The 26,532-nt window shown below is 36.1% G+C and overlaps 1 protein-coding gene across 6 annotated transcripts in view; it reads left to right on the forward strand.

Annotated features, from left to right (window-relative positions):
* LOC124637988 (protein prickle-like) overlaps positions 1-26,532 on the forward strand; it is a 124,561-nt gene that overhangs the window by 9,924 nt on the left and 88,105 nt on the right. For 4 of the 6 annotated variants that reach the window (XM_047174749.1, XM_047174750.1, XM_047174752.1 and 1 more), the window contains exon 2: positions 838-1,653. In XM_047174749.1, the coding sequence (XP_047030705.1) occupies positions 838-1,653 (816 nt within the window). The remainder of the gene's footprint in view (positions 1-837; positions 1,654-26,532) is intronic. The other 2 variants (XM_047174753.1, XM_047174755.1) reach the window with 1 other exon arrangement.

A 26,532-nucleotide genomic window follows, 5' to 3' on the forward strand; every position in this document is an offset into this window, starting at 1 on the left:
AGTTAAAACGACCTACAGGTGACTATAAAGACAAAATACTTTTAAACTTGTTTCCAGATAGGTTTGATAATCTAAGCACGTATTTGTGAACAGGTTCAAGTGCAATTCTAGTCACACAACGAATAAATTTACCGTTTTGTGTTGCTCCAAGTATGGCGTAATCTGAAACAAGGAGAATATAAAGCTTGATATAAGTGAAAAATATTTAAGATTCCTCTATTTTTTTGCAGTTTACTTTTCATGCAAATGACAATTAAAAAGTAGAAAGCCTAGACCAGTCTGAAGACAATTGAGCGTATAAATCACTGGCAAAATGCGAGCGCACAATAGCTCGCAGTGAGGTAACCGCATGGATTGAGTCGGCTGCGCTGCGGAGTAATGACAGGCCCGTGAGTGATGGCGCAGGCCAGGCGACGTGTAGCAGGGCAGGGCTTGAAGGCTGCTTTATTTTATGTAGTGCTGTGTAGCTTAGCAACTGTCATCGAAAATTTTGAACTATGAAGACGTTTAAATATTGGTTAGTTTGAAGGTAAACGAGTATGCAGAAATAGTTTACATTGAGGGTTCTGTTTATTGCCGGGGCTGCCGGTTGTTCGAAAGAGTTACCGCGGCCCTGGTACATAAAAGGCCCACAACGCGACGGTTTTTAGTCAGTAAAAGTCTGACACTCCCTCATCGCTGCTAACCCACAGCGGGAGGAGTCATTTGATGATTTTTGACGTCGTTAAAAAAAGAAAGGTTCTATTTATTTTTATAGTAGCGCGTATGTAACATTGTCATGCCAGTTTATGTCATAACATTCTCATGAACACTCCTAAATAGTGGAATATTCCATAGTAGCAAGATGTCGGCGACAGCAACACGACATGTAAAGTCGTCAAATTCGGCGAACATACTTATGTGCAAACAATGGTGGAAAGTGTGCTGGATGTACGGCGATCAAGAGAAATACTACAGACAGTTATATGGCAAAAGAAAACTCAATAATTTAAATAGCAGCTTTTTAAATTTTGATGACACGGATACCAAAAGGCCTGGCGCGCAAATAACAGAACTCACAGATGATTTCTTTGAAGATAATTGTTCTCAAATTGAGCCAGCACCAGACGAAGTAGATGCACCAAAAGATGCACCTTTTGGAAGTGTGGAGCCCGATGCTTTATATGGCTTCGATTACCAAACCACGTGGCAGAAAGACCAAAGAAGACAACCCATACAACAAAGTTACGAGGAGTACATGAACACAACAGATCTAGACAAAATATTAAATACAAATCTCAACGCAGATAGTATTAAGAGTATGTTAGAAAACGGTCTACCTCAAAGATCTAAAATTATTGATGCGAAGGAAGAAGTAGTGAGAAATGGTAATACTGTGGGGAAAAGTTCTAGAACAGTTTGTAGGACTAAACGGGGGGCTTTGGTGACTGAGGAAACTGAGATATCTACTGATGGGAGGACGTTGGCTAACTTAAAGTTTCAAAGGTCTACGGTAAAGACTGGTCCTAACAAAGTGAAGGAAGTGCTTCAGCCTCTGAGGGAGGACAAGGTGTTGGACGAGTGCTCGAGGAAGAAGTGCATCGGAGACAAACTGACCACCACCACCACCACGCTGGTGACGGTCACGCAGACCTCCGTCACGTCGTGCAATGAGTGAGTACTTCTCTGTTATTGTCACCTTATTTTGTAAAGCACACGGTACACAATATAATGTCCATGAATGTGTAATGTACGTACATGTAATTGTATTGTTTGCCAAATGATAATAGAGATTATGTTAAATTGATTCCTTCAATCTGAAAAGCAATCTCGGACGTCTAGGAAGTACAGTGGAATTTAATTTACCGGCAAATACAATATGCAGAGATTCGATATAAGTCATAATAAACACAGTTATGTCAAATCAATCCACACGTGTGAAAATAACTGAACCCAATTCCCTTTATTGTCAATTTATTACAATAGTTTCATGCTTAGCAATTTTGCTTCAAGGTCCTTAATAATAGAGTTCAATTTCACCTGCACTGTTGTTGGCCACAAAGCCCCGTACGGCACTGTTGGCGGCGCGGGCGCAGCCGCACCGCAGTTCCGGTAATGACGTTATTTGAATCCGCCATGATTGCGGTCTCGTGGTTTTGGAACATGGCAGGGAACTGCTCAGTTTTGTGGAAATAATTATGGCCAGATACAATTCAAAATGTCACTGTTTTTATTATCTGAGTGGTTTTATCCAACTCTTTATTATTTCCATTTAGCCTCACCGGTTGATGGAGAGAGCTTTTTGTTTGAGTTTTCTTATCTACACCAATTAACATAAAAATGGACACGGCAGCTCATCAAAATATACGATATCTTTCCCATGCCACAAAGTAAAAGCCAATAAAAACACCGCCATCTTGAAATTGACAGCCCGCTATAAAATGAATTGCCAAGTAAAAAAAGATAATTCCATTCAATAAAACAGTAGATTGATATCGTACGATTTAGTGCTGAGCGGGAGTGTTTTAAAATGAACAATGTAATCCGATGCTCCTTAATGCGTACGATTAAACGCTTTTACCGCTGTTGGCCTGTAATCGACGTACGGTATGCTTCTTGAAATCAAATTTCAGAAAGTGTCTTTGTGATATTAAATTAAACAACACTGAACTTCTAAAATAGTGGAATATATAAATTACTTACTATAAATCTACAAGGCTGAACCTTAAAGTTCTATTACGTTCTGGAATTTCAGGATAAGCGTTTTTAGATTATTCCTATCAGTTTCGGAAATCTACAATAAACCGGCATGGCCGTTTTGTAGTTAAATATCATACGAAACCCCAGATACAAAAATCCCTGAAATCCTCAGAAAAAAGCGCTGAAAAGAAATATTAACAGCTTTTTAAACTATCTTAAAAATGCTACTTAATCTGGCGATCCAGCCATCCGACATCGCCTTTTTCTTCGCGCCAAAAAAACAACAAAAAAGTAAGATGGCGGGCCGCGATGCTATCTGCAGCTACCGTACAGCCTGGGAGCCTTGTAGTCTTGTACCGACGACACACGCTGATCGATGGCTCTCTTGCAACCGTTTTTATTAAACGTTGTCACCTGATCCTGTAGTTTATTTGTTCAAACACATTTGATAACGTAATTGGTGAGTTTTGTAAAACAAGATAAACTTGACTAAGTGACTAATTTATTTTATCAGTCCGCTAAAAAGGGTTGATTCCGTTATCTTATTTATGTTTCACGGTGTTGTAGTTAATCAAGAGAATAAAACTGAAATGTTCGAGACAAAGTATGGAATGAGGAAGTGAAGCCGGTGAGCACTTCTTACGGGGCTGAAGGTAGTGTTTACTGAACTACAAAGTGTGGCTGCCGCGCTATTTTCTCCACACCGTGGCGGAAAATAACTTGTCATTATTATAGTTTTGCAGAAAACAAAACTGCGTTTAAAAGCGCTCGGTGATCTTTATCTAAAAATGCTAATTATGGAACAGGTTATAACCTCTTTCATAAAATTTCTGATAAAACAGCGTTCCGATACATAAGGCTTCTTTTAACATACTTCCTTAATGAATCACGTTGGTGTTCAACTTCATGAACTTGCAAAATCGCTCTAACCACTAATTACTTAAGATTGCACATAAATTGTCATGTAAGAAATCAGGTTTCCAAGCAAATGTAGGAAAATCATACAGTATACAGGTACTTATCGTAGGAACATACTTTAGATGTTAGTTAGGAGCTAAAATAAGTGGTAATTTCTCATGAAGACATGTAGCAACAGATTGAAGCTCAAAGTGACACTTGCTCTGACAGACGGAGGATTAAGTAGTAGAAACTGCAAGATATAGTGACAGGATGTCAATAGTAGGCCGTCATCAATCTAGAACTAGTTAATTCTAGTGACAAGTACCGCGCTAGTACCGTTTGTCTACCCGACTTTAGTTGCCTAGTTTAACATGAAATATACTGGGTTTACAATTAATTATACCAGTGTATATTGTTATAATCTAGCTTTGATTTCAATTTTATAAAAATAATGGGTATTTGCTAGAAGCCGTGCATCGTGTCAAGATATACAAGTTTTACATAAAATGATGCTGTCATAAGATTTGCAGTTATTATTTTGGATGATGGCAAGTAGGTACATTGTAAATGTAGTGTAAATAAGCTAGCAAGTAAAGTTCTTTACTTTATGGCCCATCGCGACTATAAACCGTTACCGTTGTGCAGTTCGACACTACCAGCGCAGCGAATATTTATACACTGCAATAAATAGCAAAATATAATAACTGTCACTAAAGTACCTACCACTGAGTCAGATTCAGTCGCAAATTATTATTCTTGGTTCAAATATAGCAACTTTAATTTACTAATACTCATGCTATCAAAATTCCATTCGCACGTTCAGTTTTCACATGTTAAGAAGATTTAAAAGGTAATAAAATAAAACTTTCTAAGAAGCACCTTCCAATAATTTGTCACCCAAGATTGGCTTTTAGAATCACAATTAAAGAGATAGATTTATAATACTCCTAAATCAATAATAACATCTACATTTACATTATGCATGGAATTTCTGAATGTAATAAACATTGAAAAGTTAATAATTGTGTATAAATCATGTGTTTGTGAGTGCACCGGCGGGGGGCGAGTGACGCCGCGGTATTCGTGAATAGTAATAGCTCGGATGATGCAGTGCCTGCACTGGTGCTGTAGGCGATGTGACTGAGAAACTCCGAGCTCTTGATGAACATGTCTTTGTTGATTTATTAACAGGAAGAATTCATGATAAATGAGATCAATTTATTAACTGTATATTGCTTGGTATTGTACTAAGTGTGGGTCCAAGTTAAATGAACACTTTTGTTCAATAGTCTAGGAGTATATTCGTAGATTTTTGGCTGGAAAGAAATAGAATCTCAATAAACGTCAACGTATACTCCATCTATTGGTGTAAACAAGGCTATAAATCAATTGAAGTCCAATTTCAATAAACTTAGTTAATCTCTTTGCTAACTGTATCATAATCATTCTCGACCGACAATAACATCTTTAGTAATGGTTCATCAAAGATCTTACTTTCCGAACTCAATAAAACAGTTAACTACTACTCCACCGTCCGTTTTAATTGTAACTGCCATAATAACAATTATTCTAATGAACTTACTGGCTTTACTAACTGTAATATCAGCTTTCTTATCGAGTGGGTTAGTTTTGAATGGAGCCGCTATCAATCAGAGTTAATCAGACTTAAGTACTGGTTAATTATTTGACTGAGCTTACCTAATGGTTGACTTGTATTAATGAATATTGAATACCGCTATGATTTACTGGGTCAAGATATATCTCCTGAATTAAGGTTTGTTATTCCGTATTTATCATCATAATTTCGAAGAAAAGTGGTACTATATCTAAAAACTTTCGATTACATACTAGGTATAGTTGCTGTTTTCAAACACGATCTAGATAATACAAAATCAATTACTAGAACCGCATTCTAGACATGCAATATTCTATCTTCAGAGTCAAGATCCTTCGCTAAGGCAATGAACTCACCAATTTTCAGCACAATCCGTATCTGAATATCTGAACAATATATCGTTCGTGCTGCACCGCAATAAATCGGCGCCCGCGCATGATATACTGCGCGCGCAGCTCCAAGAAAATTGGAAATCAGCCACGCAATGCCCATTAATTGATACGCATAGATATTATAATAACAGTCATATTAACACGTGGGGTTTAATTGATTCCCAATTTAGATTTATGGTCGCCTATGGTTATTTTGATGTGCATTCGATTTTAAAGGTCGTTGACTGAAACCATTTTGTTAGCTGGAATGTAACTAGTACGACGGTCCTATCTCTCGAATATTCTCGTAGTAAACAATTGTGATATATAAAAGTGTAATTTTAAAAGGCGATATAAAAGCACTAAGTATCGGTAATACCTACAGGTCTTATTAGCATCTCCTATGCAAAAATAACTTTCTAAGCTACTAATGAACTAAAATGCAGGCTGTTAAGTGCAACTTGCACGATTTTACTAAAGGAATGTGAGCTTTTAGTAGCCGCGAAGTAATGCTGCATATATTTATAATGCAGGTGTGGAGAGATCCTCAATCAATTAGCCGACTGCAGTAGAAACGCAGGATGCAGCGAAAGCGCATTGGAGCTTGACAATGTGTGGTCTGGAATGTTTAGTACGAAATAGCTAATTGTGGAAAGCTTTAGAACGTGAACCAAGTTTCTTGAGACATATTTAAGGGTGCTTCTACACCTTTTTAGAAAAAATGGTAGATTTGCTTATTTACGCGTATATCTTGGGAACTAGTCCGATTTAAAAAGTTCTCTCAATGTTACATAGCTCATTTATTAAGGAAATCCTTAAGCTATACTGTTTATCCGGGTGTGCGCTGGCATAAGCTGGTTCGTAACTTAAATGTGTGTACATACATTCATTCGTGCGTTTTACTTGCTTATGGCTTGCTCTAATCCACTTTATCAGTTTGTGCATTGTAATGTTTATCTACGGCCACATACGAACAGTCATCGTATCATCGTGGATTTCACATCTAGTTTATTTGTTCAATGATTCTAAGATAGCCACACAGTGATATCACAAATCTGACCAGTGGCTACAACTATGGAGATTCCTCTCATGAATTGACTTCAAAGTTAGTCTTCGCTAGGTACATCTTTTGTCACCATTAATGTTCTATGACACAATAATAACTTAACACCATGTATCTCGATTTCACAACAACTCACGAAGCAGCCTCAGCTTCCAATGTTTATTCACACATTTTTCTCATCCGTCCCTCTCACACTTGGCACATCAGAGAGGGATAGAGATGTAAAATTTCTCGGTAGCTCGATATGTTTGTGATGCTCTTGTCAAGACGTTGGCTTTACTAATTATTGAGGGACAGGTGCAAGCAGGAATGGTAAGTAAGACTTGTTACCATAATATGATGTAACGATATTACTCGTAGTCGCGTGGCCACTTGTTTCTGATCCGTTTAGATAAAACGCAGGTGTCGATTGAATTGAGACCTTTGATGATATGTAAAAAGGGGCATCAATTATACTATCGTAAAATAAGGAGTTTATTGTATACTTGCTACCTGATATGGTTTCGAAAGGACAGATCAATTTACGAAATGTCGTCAGACTCTGAAAGCATGACACTATAAGTAACTTTCGAATAATAATTAACACCATTGCCCCTTGAAGTCTAGCATCGTATCTCTGCCCGCATCTATTCCAGATTCCGAATCTATAAATAGACATAGATAATTAGGAGCCCTGTAAGGCCGGGAACACGGTCCGTGGTGCCAGGCTACGCTCATTATAACCTGCGCTAATGAGTACATAGGCTTGTGGATGTACCCACTTATTGTAAAGCTACGGAGAAAGTTAGCTAGAGGTGCTCAAAGTTAAGTAACAGCAAATTGGATGATCGTAAAATTATAGGGCACGTTGTTAAGGTTCGTGTTTATGATACCATGTCTTTATTAACCGACAACGAAAAAAACAAAGATGTTCGTGTAACTGAATAATTGTTATTGAGAAGGAAAATTTGACAGCAATTAGAATAGACACTTTAAATCTTCTGCATTGGGATTCGCTATTATAGGAAACATGAACTGAAACTGTCCATACCACTTTGTTCAAGACGCAGCAAGTTGCTTTAATTGACTTTCTTAGTCTACCAAGTTTACTTAAATCTGATTAAGCACTTTGGAACTACCAGGTCTATGTATAAAAGGACTAACACAAAGTTGAGATCCACAATCACTTGCAACTATACCAACGTCTACAACACTTTCTACACTATATGTGTCTATATCGATGTTTCTTACACTCCTGTAATAAATTATTGTATGTATAAAAGGACCAACATAAAGTTGAGATCCGCAAACACTTACAACTATACCAACGTCTATAATAGCTTCTACGAAATGAACTATAGAGTTAGATATGCTTTTACCCCCGTAATAATTTACTATACATTCGATTACCAGGTAGTTGTAATGAATAACTGGAGTGTTCAACAGGCTACCAGTTACTATACAATTGGCTGGAGTCGGGTCAGCAACTGCTCGATAATTAGTCGAAGCGAGCTTTAGTTTATAACGCACCTGTGGAGAAAGATACGGGTGTATTGTGAGGGACGACCTGTTAGAATTTAAAGCATTGATGGAGGATTTTGATGATTAATGCTCCTTTTGCATACTTCTAAGCCAAGCACTTCTGTCTTATGGTGTTTATAAAAGCAATGCTTAACGTTGGGTATTTTGGTATCAATAATGGTGTCCTATCCGATTGTTGGCCACGGTGGCTATTCTCATATAAGGAGGTCAGCCTGCTGCGCAGAACATATTATAGTGCACGAGCTTTTGCTATTATACTAGTAAAAACCTATCACAGTATGTAATCATATCATTAATGTGTGTGTCATATCATTAAACATGCACCAGAAGTAAAAGATAGAAGCAACTTTACCACATTGACATTGATCTTCATAGAGAAATTCACTTGCAGTCCCGCTCACAATTCCGCTCCGTATGTTTCCCCCCAATTTGGTAAGCACGCTACCCCCGGGCTATAACTGGCTCCCTATAGCATACGGGTCAGTTTGAGCACTCCTATATTATATTTGTAACGTTGTTTAATAATAGTTTACTGACCACAGTGGAAGCGGTTTGGTTCCAAATAGTAGACCTCTAGCAGCTCTAATGTTTCCTAAGGGGACCGTGGTTTTGCTTTAAATATGTAAATTAGACGTCATTCAATCACTATCGTTGATTAAAGTGACGCAGTCTTTATCAACCTACCAGATAGACTACTATTTTCCTCGATATTGTTTTCTATGATTTATCCTGTAATTAATGGATATTTTCCCTTATTACCAGTAACTTCTACATTGTCATAAAATTGTTACACAAAAAGTGTTTCATAAGACGTAGGTACCGTTACAATCCATACGATTTTTCTTACCTGATGCTTGGTCAGTACTAAGCTTTTTTGCTCCTTCAATCCTTAGCGAAAAAATCACACATTATACCTCATTTCCTTTGAAATCTGTCTATTACGTTTGTCACGACATGTGACAGGCTGGTTACACACATGCGCACTAATTACCTTCAAATGAACGCGCCTTTACGAGCTAGTAGATCTAAGGGCAGTTGTCCAACTAATTGACGTGCGACTACAGCTGTACTTGTGCACACAGCCTAATAAGCCATTGAATCAAACCTAGATTATGTAGCATTCTCATGGTAAGGTTGTAAGGAATTGCTAGGAAGAAGCCGATGAAAGGGAACTAAATTTTCATAAATAGGTGCATAATTCTAAAGGGTTATGGTGTGTTTAGAGGCTCTGAGATTACATTCCAATTTAATAAAAGTTTCAGAAATCTAATTTGATAGTTAAGGTACTCCAAAAGCTAAGGATATTTGAATATCGCTGGATATAAGAGTTGGTAAAAATCCCTTACTAATATTATAAAGCTCAAAATTCCTTGTTTGAAAGCTCTAGGCTCCGGAACCACTGGATTGATTTGCAATATTCTTTCAGTGTTAAATAGACCCTCGTATCGAAGAAAGTTATAGGATTGTTTTTATCTGGGTGCACGGATGGTGAAACCAATGGCGGAAGTTAGTTAAATAAAAGCGGTAGGGCCACACAATTAACCAAATAAAGCAAAACAAAAACAATCTGATATCTCCCTTTATCAAATCTAATCAGCTCAGATAGATGAGTTCAATCAATCTCCACAATAAGAGTTAAGATAACCAGTATCAGCTGTTGTGCGGTGATTGAGTGACGTCATTAATCACCGCCACTGGTGATTAAGTTAAATCGGTTATTAAGATCACTATCAATGGGGAATTAAAATGGAGCACGTGGTCGCGATGGCATATTGAATGGGTGATGTATGGAGAACATGGCCAAGTGAATGTTTAATTATGAACGTGCTTTGAATTCGTTGGTTTGTGTGCGTTCTCAAACTACCTAAATATTTTACTTTTGTCAAGTAGTGTAGTAACTATGTACTTTAATGATATATTTGTATAAATTCGATCTAAAGACCTTTTTTACCAAATTTTAGACATAGGTAAATGACATGTTAAAATAACGTAAAATATATTACGTTAACTTTTAATTTTGCTGAAACCCTTATGAAATAATATTCCAGATTTACAGCTAATTATGCAAAACATGCCATTAGGAAGTTCCTTTCATAATAAAATGTTTATTACTCACTTATTACTAATGAGAAATGGACCCACAAAGCAATATACCGCCAAAGTCATTTAGTACCTAGACCCTTACATTACTCTTAAGACAACCAATTATATTAAAAGTCTTTAAAAATATGATCAAAATGTAAAACTAAGACATTTCATATTAGTAATGTCATCTGAATTTATAATTATAATTTGTTTAGGCCAGGTCTTTAATATTATGTAAGATTACACAACATTTATTTTCTGTCCCGTACATATGTATTCACACAAATATTACAAAGCTGAAGAGTTTGTTTGTTTGAAAGCCCAATGATCGAGAAAGACTATAGTCTTATTTTTGTCTGGGTACGTGAAGTAATTCCCACGGGACGTGAACGACACCGCTGGCAAAAGCTTGTAAAAACTATAAGATTTAGCAAACAAAACAGGATACGCAAAAATTCTTCATATTCCAATCTCCATGAATCTAGCTTAGCAACAGGCTGTCATTTCATTTTCAAGAAACATTAAGATTTACTATGAGTGATAGCCACAACATAACTTGTTCTACTAAATTGTCCACCAGTTTATACTTAACAACAAAAAGCTCCTGTGAACCAGAACACAGATATTTTAAAGAAGAAATACAAGAATATATAACGGTAAACAAAGTTAGACCGAATTTAAATGATTATTTATGAGCAGAGAAATAAATACGACTATTAACGGAGATTGTGAAATTGTAATCGTAAATTCAAGTGGAGGATTTTTTTGTTCTTGTATCGATATCCGGTATTTTATGACGACCAGTTGAAAGGTAATAAAAATTAGTTTGTTTGACAAATTCATTTTTGATATTTTATCTTTTCTTTATAGATATGACCGAATCTAAGTCAATTTAGATGCGAATATGTAACAAATGACTCGACAGATTTGATTTTGTTTAAAATGCGCACAGTCCGTATAAAGCAGAATTAAGACAGAAATACCTATATTTTTCGTGACGATCTTATTTTGTGACAAATCTTTGTATTATTTTTTGTCTTTTTTATAGTATATGTGTATTTTTTTGTTTTTATGTATAATATGATAAATCTCTCAGTAAATTAAACATGGAAGAGAAATTTCTTTACTAGTTTTTCTTAGAAAATTAACATAAGGACATAGCTAATTTAAGAAAGAAAATTATTTAAAGAAAATTAACATATATGTTAGTCTAGTTGACCGTGTCAGGTCAACTAGACTAACATATAAAGTGACGGCGTCTGTATGTACAATTTATTTAAATGCTGATGTGCGGAGAGAGCTGCGAGTACGACTTTCTATTATATACTTAGATCGAGATACGTAACGCAGCATCTGTAGCCCTGATCTTGAATGCGATAATACCTTAAAAGGGCCTAATGATAGATCTGACGAGTAAATAAGCAATTTAAGGAATCATTAGGTACTAGCCAGTTTCTTGAAAGCACTAGTATGTATATAAAGCCTATTAGAATTTCCTATACATATGTATTAAGTGGAATAAATATTTTATAACATAAATTGAGCCGAATTAGGTGCGACGTGCGTAGTTAAGTAGGCGTACAGTTTACATAACTTGATATAATCTTAACATAAATCTTACCTTCGGGAAATTGTAAATGTCTTGGTCGTTGAGACACTTAACTTTTTTACACTAAACTACTTTTTTTTTTCACTAAACTATAATTTACGGTTTATAAAAATACGGTTTGCCAAAAATAATTCAAAATTTTCATTAAAAATATTTTTTTACGATTGTATACCTACGTGTGCCTCCATTTAGCTCACTCGTCATCATCTTTCTAATATATTATGGTTAGACATTAAAATTATTTTAAAATTCAGATTTAAGTCATTGAAGTTCTAAAAAATCCTAAACATGCGAGACCTATCTCCCGGAACCCACTTTTCATGTTACTGGTGACCCCCTTGACCCCGCCTGTCCAAACTAGTCGTAGTTAGTAGAACAACCTCTTTTGTTTCACTGTAGGTTTACATATCTCGTGCTTGGCTGACGAGAGACTCATATTAAACTAACCTTCGTCCGCCGTTTCACCTGCGTTCCACAGATGAAAAGTAGCCTGTATGATATTCTGATATAAACCTGTAATATGTCCTACTGGCAAGTTTTGTGAAAATAAGAGAAATTGCAACCATTCGATAGCTAGATGGAGATAGAGCATTAAAAGATTTTTCACAATTTAGAATAAGCCATTCTTGTATCTCGAAAAGGACTTATAATATTTTCGATTGTATTAATTTTAGACGAGCTTTTGCTTTTTCAATTTGTTAAAAATGCTAAGTCTCAGCGGCCAACGTCACAATTACAATAAATTATATCCTTATTTATTCAAAAAACATTAATTTGATATGCAAAACCATATTTTTGACAACTTTAAGACCTAATAGTACCTCTTAAATTCCAACATTTTAGGACAATCTAGCTTGTACGACTTTCTAAGATTACTTTAGCAGATTATCCATTTAAATATGGCATACATTATGTTAAACAGATATTAATAGTACGTAAACGACGAAGTTTATTATGATATCTTTATAAATGTTTAGTCAGTTGAGCGGAAAGTTATAGATTTAAGAGGTCAAAAAGTTACTGTTATCCGGTGTTAAAATGACTTACGAGGCCGCGATCACTGGTATCTCTTAAATAAATTAATAATATGCCTCAGATACATAAACTCCTTTAACAAGTTACTAAGACATAAAGACTGGTGCCGGCTGATAAAGCCATAAACGACCGATGTCAATAAAAACGGCAATAAACAGACCAAATATCGGGCGAACGGTAAACGTCGCATCTGACTAATAAACACATTTACATGATAACAAATATATTGTGGACAGTTGATACTCTTCATATAAAACGAGAATCAAGCTGTCCGTTTATCTCTACATTCAATTATATGTAAGGATATAATTATACCTATATGAAGATTTTTCTCTGCCTAAGTTTCTAAATGCAAAAACAATTAGACGGTTTTTCAAGGCGTTGAGGCAGAACATGAAACATTATTTTAGGATATAATGAAAATCTGACAAACCCAAGCAATAACGCGGTTTATTGCTAGTTGTATAATATTTCAAAATATTAGGTTGACATCGCCAAGTATGGCCGATCACAATCGCCTAACGATGTCTCTCTTAAGTTGAGAAGTCGATAAATTCCTGACAAATAATACAAATTACTATAAATTATTATAAATTGGCAGCTTATCAATTTACAGCCGGTCGAAGGCCACTTCTCATCTCCAGAAGTATTTTGAATTAATTTTTAGGGATCGTAGATGTTCTGGCTTATAAGGATATTTTGTGATTTTAAACCAAACTAGTCAAGAATCAGTTTTAAGCACTACCACGTAGGTAGTAACTTTTAAGGCAATCTGTGGTACTACACAAAGAGAAAATGTGGATTCTAAAACAACGTTAACCTTACTATTACAATCTTAGCATGGACAACACAAGTTTTCCCGAAGGAACTGCTTCCCACACATGGATAAAAAGCTTGTTTTTCTTTTACGTAAAAACTACAGAATAAATGACGATACTAAAAAGTATCACAATACCTAATACATATATGTATACTTTCATACTTTCATCAGGATAGTTGATCTACTAACAAATAAATAAGAAACAAAGTAGTCGCATAATCCTCCTGTTGGCAAGTCGTTATGTTAGTAACAGTGGTTGGCATTGATAGACACGTACTCCTCAACGTGCGGCCGACGTGCGGGGTCGCGGGTCGCGCTCGTAACCACGGCATACCACGGGGTCGTCCGCGCCTCGCGGCTGAGGGTAACCGTGAAATGACCGCTAATTTCTACTATTGCATAGTATTGTAGTATAAGTATTGCGATTCTGCGTGTCAGATCTACTAGGTGGTTTGTTTAGTTAATAAATGAGCTAACGTAGATACTTTAGACATGGAGATGAGAGTTTTTTCACTTCTCTCTAACACGTCTAAAGAATTACTACTACAGTTTTTTTAACTGTTGCCCTACGCTAGGAGAGGATATACATATATTCGGTAACAGTACTGCGTTTACAAACATTCAACCAAACGCACACACCGCCCAAAATAATTTTTATTTTTATTTTCATCAATTTTATTTATCCTTTACTTATATCGATGATGTTTTCGGCCATTATGTCATAGCATGGGTATACATAACATGGGTACCATGTAGGATACGAGCAAAAGCTTACCACCTCCACACATAATATTTTCAAAAACAAAGTACAACTTGCCCCTTGATTCCCCTCGCTCCTACAAGCGGAAGTCACCTTCCTACCCAAATTTTCGTCAATAAAAACAGTCCACCATGACAACTGACTCGCCCCATCCCGCCCCACCTTCTCAGTTCAATGGAGACCACCAGGTTTCCGGGGGCAGCCACGCGTGGAGTTCTGAGGTTGGGCTCCCGGATGCAACGAAGGTCTTAGAAATGTTATCTACTTATACAATCTGTTTATGAAAGTGACCCAATTTGTTTTATAAGATATTAGCTTCTGTCAGCGGTTTTAACCGCATCCCGTGGGAACTTCATCCTGTACCCGGAAAAATAAACAGGCTGTCTATATTTGAGTCGACTGTCTAATGTTCTTAACGAAACTCTCTGTTGAAACTAGAAGATTATTATAAGTAATAGGTTTTGAATCACAGCAACTTTTGAATTCTACCTAAGCTTATGTCATTCCTATACATTTAAAAATAACCAAATTCAAAAATAATATTCGTGTGCCAGAATGTTAATGTTACCATATTTTACGGTATTTATTACAACAGGATACAAGTATCGAATAACCCAAATTACATGCAGTTAAGTATAATTATAGCGAGAGGCCTCTTGGACCCCGGGGGTCTCACCCCCAACTGACAACAGACCCCGTATAAGTTCCAAGCAATGTTTAATATATCAATTATTGTTATATTAATGTTCTGACAAATGTTAAGTATAAATTAATAATGTATGTTAATGGTAAAATTAATTCGAATTATTGTGGTACATGGTCGTATCTTGTAAAAATTCCAAAATGAGATATTTGTGTTCGTTATTAAATATGTTAATTTCATAGTGTTAATTTATCACCAAAACTGACGCTGACGTCTGATACTGATAGTATTTTGTTAAATAATGGTTATTCTATTCGAAGATTATTTTTTCCAATAAGTTATTGATTTATGTTTTGAGTTGCTACTTTAAGGAGCTCTTTACGTGACAAAAAACAAATATAGCTTAAGGTTCTTGATGCTATTAAGAGGACGAATTGGAATTTTTGGCGCCAAGGATGTCAATTTTTCTCAGTAAATACAAAACGGATCAAAATACAACTTGGTTACCTGAAAGTTCATGATATAAGCCTTATTTTGTTAGTTGTAGAAACATGATTAGGTAACTTTTATAACAGAGAAAAATATATCAAACATACCTCTTTTTAAAAAGAGATTCACATATTATGGGCAAACGGGACCGATTTAAGCCTCTTAACTTTTTTAGTAGTTGAGTATATACATACTCTTTAAAATGGTAGTAGGAATTTTTATTAAATTATCATTTCTAAATATTAAAATTACAAAACCATTTTGTCGCTTACGACTTTTAGTTATAAGCTAGCGCGCGTATTGTTATCCTCGCCCCGCTCAGACGCTCCGACCCCTTTTGGCGCCTTAGATGCGCGTGCCGGTTATGGAATTATTGTTGACCACTTCCTCGCCTTAATGGTTTATTTTATTTGTTCAAAAATGATACCATATCAATTTAGCAGACTTTACAAGGATATTTTTGTGCCTCCTATTGGCTTAAGGTTACAATTTAAATACATATATGCTTATGTTATTTTGTCTAAACCCGTTAGAAAGTTCATGTATTAATGTATCTTTATCTATTTGTTTCAGGTGAGTAATCGCGAATCCATGCTGCTATTTGTACTACAATTCCGTAAGTTTATTCAACAAGAATAGTGATACGCATGTTCAACAACGGGCGCTGTTACCTAAGTATAAAATCCAAACTAAAACATGTTTCCACCAACTGTTATTAACCATTTTCTCTTAAGAACTCACTAACTAGTAGCTAATGCATAATTCCATGATAATTTAAATAAACAAATAACTTAATAAATAAACTTAACCCAAGCTTGACAGAATATAATTGTGTGCGTTACATAAAATAAACGACTTTAACATAACTTCAATTAAAATTAACATATTCAGTAGTAAATCGTAAAGTCAAGAAAACATAATTATTTTGTGAATACTTCTGCACGTATGAATTTCAATAGTTATGTATAACCTCGGGGAAATTACGAGCTGTTTATACATAAATAAACATAAACTAGTAGTATTTATGTTGCAAGACAAGAAGTTCTTCAAATGAGGAGACGATGAAAATACAACATGCCTTCCAAAAATCTTATAACAAGGTGGCTTTTTAGCTGAGCCCTTTTAAATTACTGAGTACGAGACAAAACTGTGCAATACCAACGCATTATAATCTGGTTTCATCTCAAGTCAAACCATCTTGTCTCTATACCTGCAGCTACAAATACTTAAGTACTTACCAATATCGTTTAGTTAAAAAACGCCGATAATTCACGAAAAAGTTCTATAAAACATGACCTACCTTTCCCCACTTAACAGCTAAAACAAGTTCTATAACTTTAATTAAATATTATGTAGAGATGAGCCGCATTATTGATTAGTACAGAGTCAGAAATGAAATAAGTTGGTCGTCGTCCACTCCGACCATCCGAGTATGATTGATGTTCGTGGATGCAGCCTGTTTCCATTGATGCACGGCATATGACGGAACTCGCGACGATATCCAATATGATTTATGTGACGTTAGACGAGAATAAGGATGGTACTTATAGTGGGTAATGCTTTGAGAGCAATATCTGTGGTTTTTATCTTGTCAGATAATGTAGATCATGAAGCAATGCATGAAATCGCATTCCCAATTAATTTAATTTTAAAGACTACATTTTGGAAAAACTTGATGGAAGCAATTACCTTTCTGAAAAAATGCTGTTTGGTGTTGATCTTATTATAAATATTCAACTAATGTTAATTTATATCATGATTATAGAATGATGCTCATTGTTTCTACTTGTGTAAACATACATATTTAGTTTATATTTCTCACCGTTTCCTCCATTGATCAGAAATTTTCAATAACCAAGGTATGGCAAACACATGACGTAACATAAAATATCAATGGAAATACTCACAGATGAATCGAATACATGCATACCTACATAGATATTATTAAAATTGAACACATTTTTTGTTGTAGCGTCTCAAATCAATTTAGTTTTGTAATTAGAGGAAATGAGATGTAATGAGTATTTTCGAATCATGCGTGGTTATTAGGACACAAGATCACACTCCATTGATTTGATTTTGAATCAATTTGAATTGAATAACTTGATCTTTGGCAGTAATTTCTAATTTAATTAAAATAATTTGGTATATCATTAGATAGACATCATTAGATGTTACAAGTAAAACATCTTAAAAAAAAAACTAAAGTATTTATTAATCTAATTCAATTTTAAACTTTATTGAAAGTTATCTTCCTATCAAAGAAATTTTATCTTCTTGCAGACCCTTAAGAACACAATATATGCTAACATAAGACAACACGCAGGAAATCCTTCGAAAAAAAGAAGATATTTTGCTCACCACATACCTTACTCCACTGGTCCTTACGTAGTCTCACGAATAAGGGAGCAACGGATGCGCGCACGCACGCAGCGACCACGCGATCGCGGACTCCCTGCAATTATATCATACTTGCCGTAATTGAAGGATTATCATTTCTCATTTACTTTTATAATTGTTAACGACAAGTCAAGTGGGTTTATCTATGTTTAGGGCAGCTCAAGGGTGGGTGGAGCTATTGCCCGCGGTTATAATTATGTGTCATCGTAAATTATGTCAGTTTTTAAGTTGCAAAGACTCTGGGCACAGTTTTTTTCTGAAACAACAAAAAAACAGTTGGTTATAGTCTTATGACATGCGTTGGGTAAGTTTATTTTCAGCTTGGTGTTATTTCTCAAACGCTTCATTATTTTATAGAGTTTCTTACCTGACGTCGCTAACGAAAAATTTCATATTGGAATCTATATTAATGTCCTTTACCCCATAATTTTCCAAACAATAAATCCTTCACCACTACCAGCATGAAACTAAACTATTTTAATCCCACCAGAACTACATAAACTTGTAAGCTTTACAAAGTGAAACATCTTGACAGAAACACACCAAAACGGTGCGCGGTGCGAGTAATCGCTTATTACGGCGAGCAGTGAGTGCGGCGCCCGCGCACCTCTCAATTATGCCGGCCAGCGCCCAGGGGTGCGGGAGATAAGATATTTTGATACTGGAAATGTTTTGACGGGATCTGTAAATTTGGTGCTGGGAAATGTTGAATATTATCTTAAGTTTTTGATTTTTTAAATGGTTAGACACGTTTGTATGTAAGAAGGCCTTAACTCCAGGACAACCAGTCTCGATTAAATTCTATGTGGGCTTTATTTTTTTTTAATACAATATTTTGGCTGGTCATAGAGTTACCTAATAGAAAATAGTGACATATGTGTTCTTAAGTAATTTTTTGTCAGAACTTGATTGAGTCCCGAATTTCAGATGGCGACATAACATTATTTGGTATCCATACGACACGATAGTTTTTAATAGCGTTTGAAGGCGTTTACAGTTAACTTCACGGTGTGCCATAGGTGCCACTGCACACAAACACTCAGACTTGGAACAAACAGTAGTGTCCCATACAAATATTGACTCCCACTTAGAAACCTGACCCGTGATGCGTAGACCAGAAAAAAGCCACCCTGACCTGTTAGAATGGTTGGTGAAAATACGAATAAGAGCTTTTAAGGCAGAACAAGTTAGGGTTGTTGCATCACTAAACATAAAAAATTGCCATTTCTTTTTTTAAGTCGGTTAAAGTAATATTCAGCAGAACATCAGCATCTACTTACCTACTACTGATATGTGCCTACATTCTTATTAATATTAGAAATAGAAATAGAAATCGTTTATTTGCTGAAAATGTATGTTACAGATATGGTGGTAAATTAATTTATATTGTCTCAATACATTTCGCCTTACGGCATGCAAAGTATTTGTTGACGTTGACAATTTAACTTAATTATATTAAAAACTTATAATATTACACATTTTTAAGTTAAAATTCTACCCAAACTCTAAATAAAAATCGAAAAAACTAAAATACAAAAAATTCTAAATAGAAAAAAAAAAACTTAATGAATACAAAATAAAAAACTAAATAAGACTTACTTATTCATTATCATTATCATTATTCATTATCATATACTTATTCATTTAGGTATTTCAAAAGCTTCGATTGGCTCTTACCTAACTAACCACATGAATCATCGCAAGATCTACAATACAAATCATGAATTCATCGATCAAGAGTAAGTTGACATATTAACGTTTTTAAAAATTGGATATAATAGCGTATTTACCACATAATGCCACCAAAGGGTGCCTTTTTTTTTTAACGACGTCAAAAATCATCAAATGACCCCTCCCGCTGTGGGTTAGCAGCGGTGAGGGAGTGTCAGACTCTTACTGACTAAAAACCGTCGTGTTCCGTCATAGGCCTTTTATGTACCAGGGCCGCGGTATCTCTTTCGAACAACCCGCAGCCCCACCAAAGGGTGCCTCAAGTAGCGACAGGCATCAGCCAGTGATCATGACGTCGCCGTCTGCGCGGGCACACGCAAGCGCGTCACTAGCACCTCTCAATTATAAGATACCATCGCAGGGGTGGGGCATGAAATGAAATGAAATGAAATGAAATGAAATGAAATGAAATGAAATGAAATGAAATGAAATGAAATGAAATGAAATGAAATGAAATGAAATGAAATGAAATGAAATGAAATGAAATGAAATGAAATGAAATGAAATGAAATGAAATGAAATGAAATGAAATGAAATGAAATGAAATGAAATGAAATGAAATGAAATGAAATGAAATGAAATTGTTTATTTTGCAAGTTGGACATTACATCACTTTTACACGTCATTTTAAGAACGCTGAGGCCGGCATTTCCTAACTGACTGATCCCTGAGAAGAAACGCCGAAACAAACTCTACTCTCTGGGCGCTAGGGTGCACCTAGTTTATGGTCTAAACATAAATCTTTGGACTACGTAGGATGCGGCTTGATCGTTACCTAAATCTTTAGAAAATAAATAATAGAACTAAGTTGCTGTCTTAGAACAGTATTATCCTCGCTTTGAAGCGAAGAAACTTGCAACTAATGTGCATAAATATTGACGTTTATGTTAATGAAACTTTTTCCAACCTATGGTTAATTTATTTCACTATGAACATAAAGACTAGGTATGGTGATCCTAATTGTCTTCTTTTCATTCTAGTTACTTAAAAGACCGTTATGGTAATAAAAAATTATGCAGCCCTTTAACAGCCCCGATAATTTAACAATAATTCACATGAACCGCTTTACTATTTCATTATGAAGGGAGATTAATTATTAATCACATATATTTGTCGGGCAGCCCTGTGCCGCGGGCTTCACGACATCCGAGCATTACGCCATTTTTTCTTTTTTACTTTTTTTTTTAAGCAGCGGCGTTTTGTACACTGCCTTATCTCGAAGGAGGCTGCGTAAAAGTTTGTTATTTCTTTTAATATTTTTAATAGCCGATCAGATATTGCATGAAATAGGTATGAAGTTGTTAAGTTACTTTTTTTAATTTGAAGGATTGCACGCTTGGGAGCAGTAAGACAGGAGATTATAAGAAATAATTACATTTTATAGGCGATGAATCATTGAATGGTAATATAATATAGATTGTCTCTGATGTAATGGCCGACAGAGCTTGATACATTATTTTACTTTGAGCAAAATGAGATGTTAGATACCTCTTTAGTTATTTATTCTTTACATTAAAAACATTTTCAAGTTATACCACTTTAGACAATTGCTCTTAAAAATCAGAATAATAACCGGATAAGTTGTCAGGTAGCTGTCAACCGTTGCCTTTCCTAAGTGGTTCTAATTATACGTTCAGGTTTGACAGACAAATCCTTTAATGGTCTGCCACGAGCCCCCGAAACTGTGACGGTAAGGTACAGTAACACGTTGACTGCCATTATTGTGAGCTGTCAGATTTTGACAGCTTAAGCACAGATTGCTTAATAGCTACGCTCAAATATCTCAAAAATAAAATAATTTAAGCCAAACCGCTTTTTTATACTTATTTTTTCATGGCAAACTGCTTCAGCTTTGTTACATATTCTATATAGTGCTTTATATTTTAACCCTAGTAGAAGTTCGATTGGTAACATAATTGAGAAATTAAACTTACTTAACTTAATTTACTTCCATGGAATACACCATTAAAATCTAAAATACACATAAATATAACCTCACTCAATCTACTATAAATCAGTTAAAATAACCTCAATCCTTTGACCCCAACAACTTAAGCCAGCAATTACACACTACCAACCTCACGACGCAAATAAAATAAGTAAACTTTATGGAAATCACCGTGAAGTGATCCAGGCTATAAAAGTTGAATGTTGGCAGCGCCGGCCTGCATAAAACCGTTGACGCGAAGCCGCTATTGCATTTATTGCTAAATTGATATTGTGTGCTAGTGAAAAGTAGGGCTGATACTAAACAGTAAATGATAAACCTGAACTATATTTACCCACTGGTTTTCTGTATAAATGCGTCTTTCATGTACCTAGACTTGTTTAGTATCCAGAGTATTTTTTTTATATTCGCTAACACACATATTCACCGTGTTATAATATCTAAGCCTTGAATGCCTGGAAAACAAAGTTAAGTAAGACCAATTCTTTTGGTGTTTTTGTGAGCTCGTTTTCCCGAAGAAACCGAGTTGTCACTCAAATTCCCTTTTAAGTTGAAGTTTCCAAAAATTATAATCGAGTTATACTTTAAAAATGCCATATACTTTCTGTCACACCTCACACCCTCTGTAAGGGTGCGTCCACATCTGGCGAATGCGCCGCGAATGCGCAGCACGCGAGCCGATCGCGAGCTGTCCGCGAGCTGCGCGCGTGCATTTTTGTTCGTGCGCCGCTTCTGCTTGGCCCGCGCGCAGCTCGCGCGCGACCTAAGCGCCGCACGCGAGCGGCGCGCAGGCGGCGCGCGACGTCTGACATCTTCGATAGTACTGAGCCAATATACGGAACTGTAAGGGCGTGAACTGATTGCGCGCAGATCGCGCGCCGCTCGCGCGCTCTATACGAGCCTTGCGTGAGTTGCGCTAAAGAGGCGCACCGAACTATTGCAGTGACTGCACGCGCGCAGCTCGCGGACAGCTCGCGATCGGCTCGCGTGCTGCGCATTCGCGGCGCATTCGCCAGATGTGGACGCACCCTAACCTGACATATATACGCTGATGCTTAATCCGCGTCATTACGCGAGTTGACGCAGGCGACGACAGACGCGATCCGACGCGAATACTCACTGCAACATAATGCGATCACTTCGAAGTGCAATAAAAGTATTACGATTGTTTAAGCTGATGCGATGTTTGACGAGCAGTTGAACAGCGATTATCTTGTTCTTATACAAGTTAAGAAAGAAACTCTACTTTCAGAGTTTTCTCAAATTCTCGAGACAGGCTCTGGCATGGGATTGCGACTTGAAAATAGCTGACAATTTAGTTATACATATTATTAAATATTACCCTGTTTAAGATCAAAAAGTATTATTAACCTTAAATCCTGCGAACCTTAGATATTGTATTCGTAGACATTCTAGCTAATACTAGCCGGACAAGCAAATTTTTTTATTTACAAAAAAAAAACACAATTTATTATAGCAACGAGTAATGCCAAGTGACACATAACACGCAGAGTCCACAGTAACACGTGTTATATTAACATATGTAGACACACAATTAACAAAAGAGTGCAGTCCGGTGTGACGCTGTGACGGCGCGGTGCAACAGGCGGCCGCGCGAAATGGGTCAGTGGTTATACGCGGCTTACATGAGTAGACAGATCATATGGGAGCAGAACTAGGATTACTATTATTGGATTATGTGTAAATTATTTTAATTGGATAATTACTTCAAATTGGTTTCATTTATTGTGCAAATATGCAAAAGTGTTCACTTCTTCACATTCCAAGAAATAGAGCTGTAGCGATAGAGTTGTAATTTGCTTACTGATTCTCTGGGGACTAGCTTATAGTACCATCTCTTTATCCCTGTGTAGGAGAGGATTTTCTTTGACGCCGGTGTAAATGCTTCCAAATGTACAAAACAAATACGTCATTAAAACATTCTTATAGAAGACACAACCTTATTTTTCAATTAAAATACTTCGAAACATTTTTCCTAACCTCACATTTCCCTGAGAACCAACAGTACAGCCGACAACAGTAGCGTGTAAGCGTTACGAATACCTCAATCAATTAGATAACATCTCACAATGTCCATCAACAGAATAAAAGTCACACTATACAATATCTTCATATCACATCACACAGAATTAGGCCATCCACACACATCGCGACTGACAGCCGCGATGCCCGACTGATAATCGCAGCCGTGTAACTAGCTTACGATTAAGCGGGAACGCATACTACAGACAAAACAGTCGCCCAACAGTTGACCCGATGATGGTTAACAAAAAAATATTTTTTAAGAAAATCTTGATTTCAACGAAAAGCACTGGGTAAACACCTACAGCCTTACTTATAAACGCGAATTAAATAATAAGTAATACTTAAGGGTTCTTTGAGAAAAATATTACTTATAAACGTTGCTTAAGCATGTCTTAACTAACATTTAATCACTATTCAAGGCTTTAAGTAGTAATAAGTTAAAATGTTGCTTATAAGGTGATTAGAGATTTTTATAAGTAAGGCTGCTAATCTTTGTAATTTACGTATTACCATTAATCTTCATGAATACTAATTATTATGAACGAAAACAAACTATCGGCCGACTAAAAGTCTGCAGTGTGACGCTAACTCGACTAGGGACGCTTCAAGTGTAATCGGATGGAACGATTATATCGATTTGACGATACCGATGAGCTTTTTAATGACAACTTTATTCGGTTAGGAACTGTGATGTGTATTCACGCGTCAAGTATTTTGATCAACATTATAGATACCGTGATACCCATCAGTGTGGCTTCTAAGCATTTTTGTTACTTCCTTCATTTGCTGTGATTGAGCCCCTATTTTTCTGTTAATCGAATTCCTTTTCTATACCATTAGAAGCGTCTATTTACCAACGCAATTATAAACGATTGAATCCAAAATAGGGATATTAATTTGAAACGATTAAAAATAAAAGTACTTACATCTTATAACGTCGTATATTACCATTATTAGCTAAAACCATTAAAGTTTCAAGGCAAATATGCTTCGTATGCTCAGCCCGGCCATTACAGGGGTTGCCCACCGCTGGACATTTATAGCCTAGATATATTACGAGCCAATTAATAATTTTATAGCCAATTAATATAAGAATTAAGAAAATAATTTCCTAAGCTTAGTGCTGAAAAGGTTTACCTAATGGTTTGTAACTTAAGTTATATTTGTTGACAATGGTTAATGGCTACTTGTGTACGTTCAATCGTTGGCAGAACTAAACCAGACTAACCTTTTCATCTGCCTTCTACGAAAATAAACCTAACGTACGCCTTTCTGGGCTTGTTAAAGTGATATGCTTGAAGTATTTATTTCGAAGTTAGGCCATCAAATTCACATTCAATAGAAGAATGCTATGAAGAAACACTTCAATTTTATTCGCACATATTTTAATGAAATGAGCTGTACACCTATTTGTCTTTTGTTCTCTTCGTTGTTAAGCGTCACAATAACATTAATTCAGCCCTTTAGAGAATTACTCACAATCGCAAAACTCTACGCAAATAATATTAAAACTTGAAGTGCATAATTTGTTTACTTCTCAAAACGCCACGTTAAATCTCCGCCCACGTTGCGTAGGCGCACTGCGCACGTTGCGACTATCTGTCGCACGGAATCGCGACACGACTGCGACTCACTTGATGTATGCGCACGATTCGACCACCACTCTCCGGGGGTGGAAGACGGAAGATTACTCTGAATTTATTATAATTACCCTTTCGTCTAGAAATGTTTATATTTGTTGGTGGTGTTTCAATCGGTCTTCGAGGTCATAGAACACGAGAATAAGTGATTGAAGATAAACTTTAGTCTTAAATAGCAACACGTCATATAATACCTATTAGTTTGAATATCATGCTATAATAAAGCAACCAGCAAGCATCAGTGTTATGAAGAAGTGTAAAGCTCTTCAGTCAAAAAGCATTTCAGCACTTACACAACAGATGATTAATTTCCAAACGCACAAATCAATACACGAACAACATACCCACGTAAATTGAAACGTTGGTAATATTTCATTGAATTAAAGTAATTAGTGGCTGAAGCCAGCCATCAGCGTCCATCAGTTCGTAATGAAGTGGCTAATGGACTTCACGCAACGTTTGTAAATCATTTAAGCTTTATTGCCACGAGTTTTAACATTAACACGTCATTTTAGCTGACGGTTTTCGAGATTAGCATTTGTACGAGTAAATTAAGAAGTTTGAGAAATGATGTGAGCACCCAGGAGATCATTCAGAGTTACACAGGGCAGAATTTGAGGATAAGAAAAAACTATATGTTTCTACTACGCATTTTTTCATTAGGTTATCAACTATGTTAAAATCTACCCATAAGAACACATCACTTATAGAATTGAAAAAATACGTTAACGTGATGTTATTTTTCAATAAAATAAACGCCCCTAAACAAACGAAGACGCACCCACCAATTTCCTAATAGCTTCGTCGTACAAACATATATCCTGTAAGACAATCCCATTCACTTATCGACAGGACAGTCCGCAATCCTAATCAATACACACTACAGTACACGGTCGCATATGTCGCGCGACGGTATCGCACGGTCGTGTCGCGCGTATCTCGTGTGGAGTACATCAAAGTGAATGTTCGCTGTATCTGTACTGTATTTGTCTGGGAGGAAGGTTGCCAAAGTTTTGGCTAACGGTTTTGGCTGAGAGCTACAATGGTTACGCTGTCTCATTCGTAGATCCTAGAGCTTCAATTACTGTGCTGTTTCATTCGAATATTTCAGGAGAGACGTCAAAAGTGTAGAAGTTAGTTAAGTTATAAAGAATTCAATTGAAAATCTTTGTAATTA

Source organism: Helicoverpa zea, chromosome 17, assembly GCF_022581195.2.
Source record: "Helicoverpa zea isolate HzStark_Cry1AcR chromosome 17, ilHelZeax1.1, whole genome shotgun sequence".
Lineage (NCBI taxonomy): Eukaryota > Metazoa > Arthropoda > Insecta > Lepidoptera > Noctuidae > Helicoverpa > Helicoverpa zea.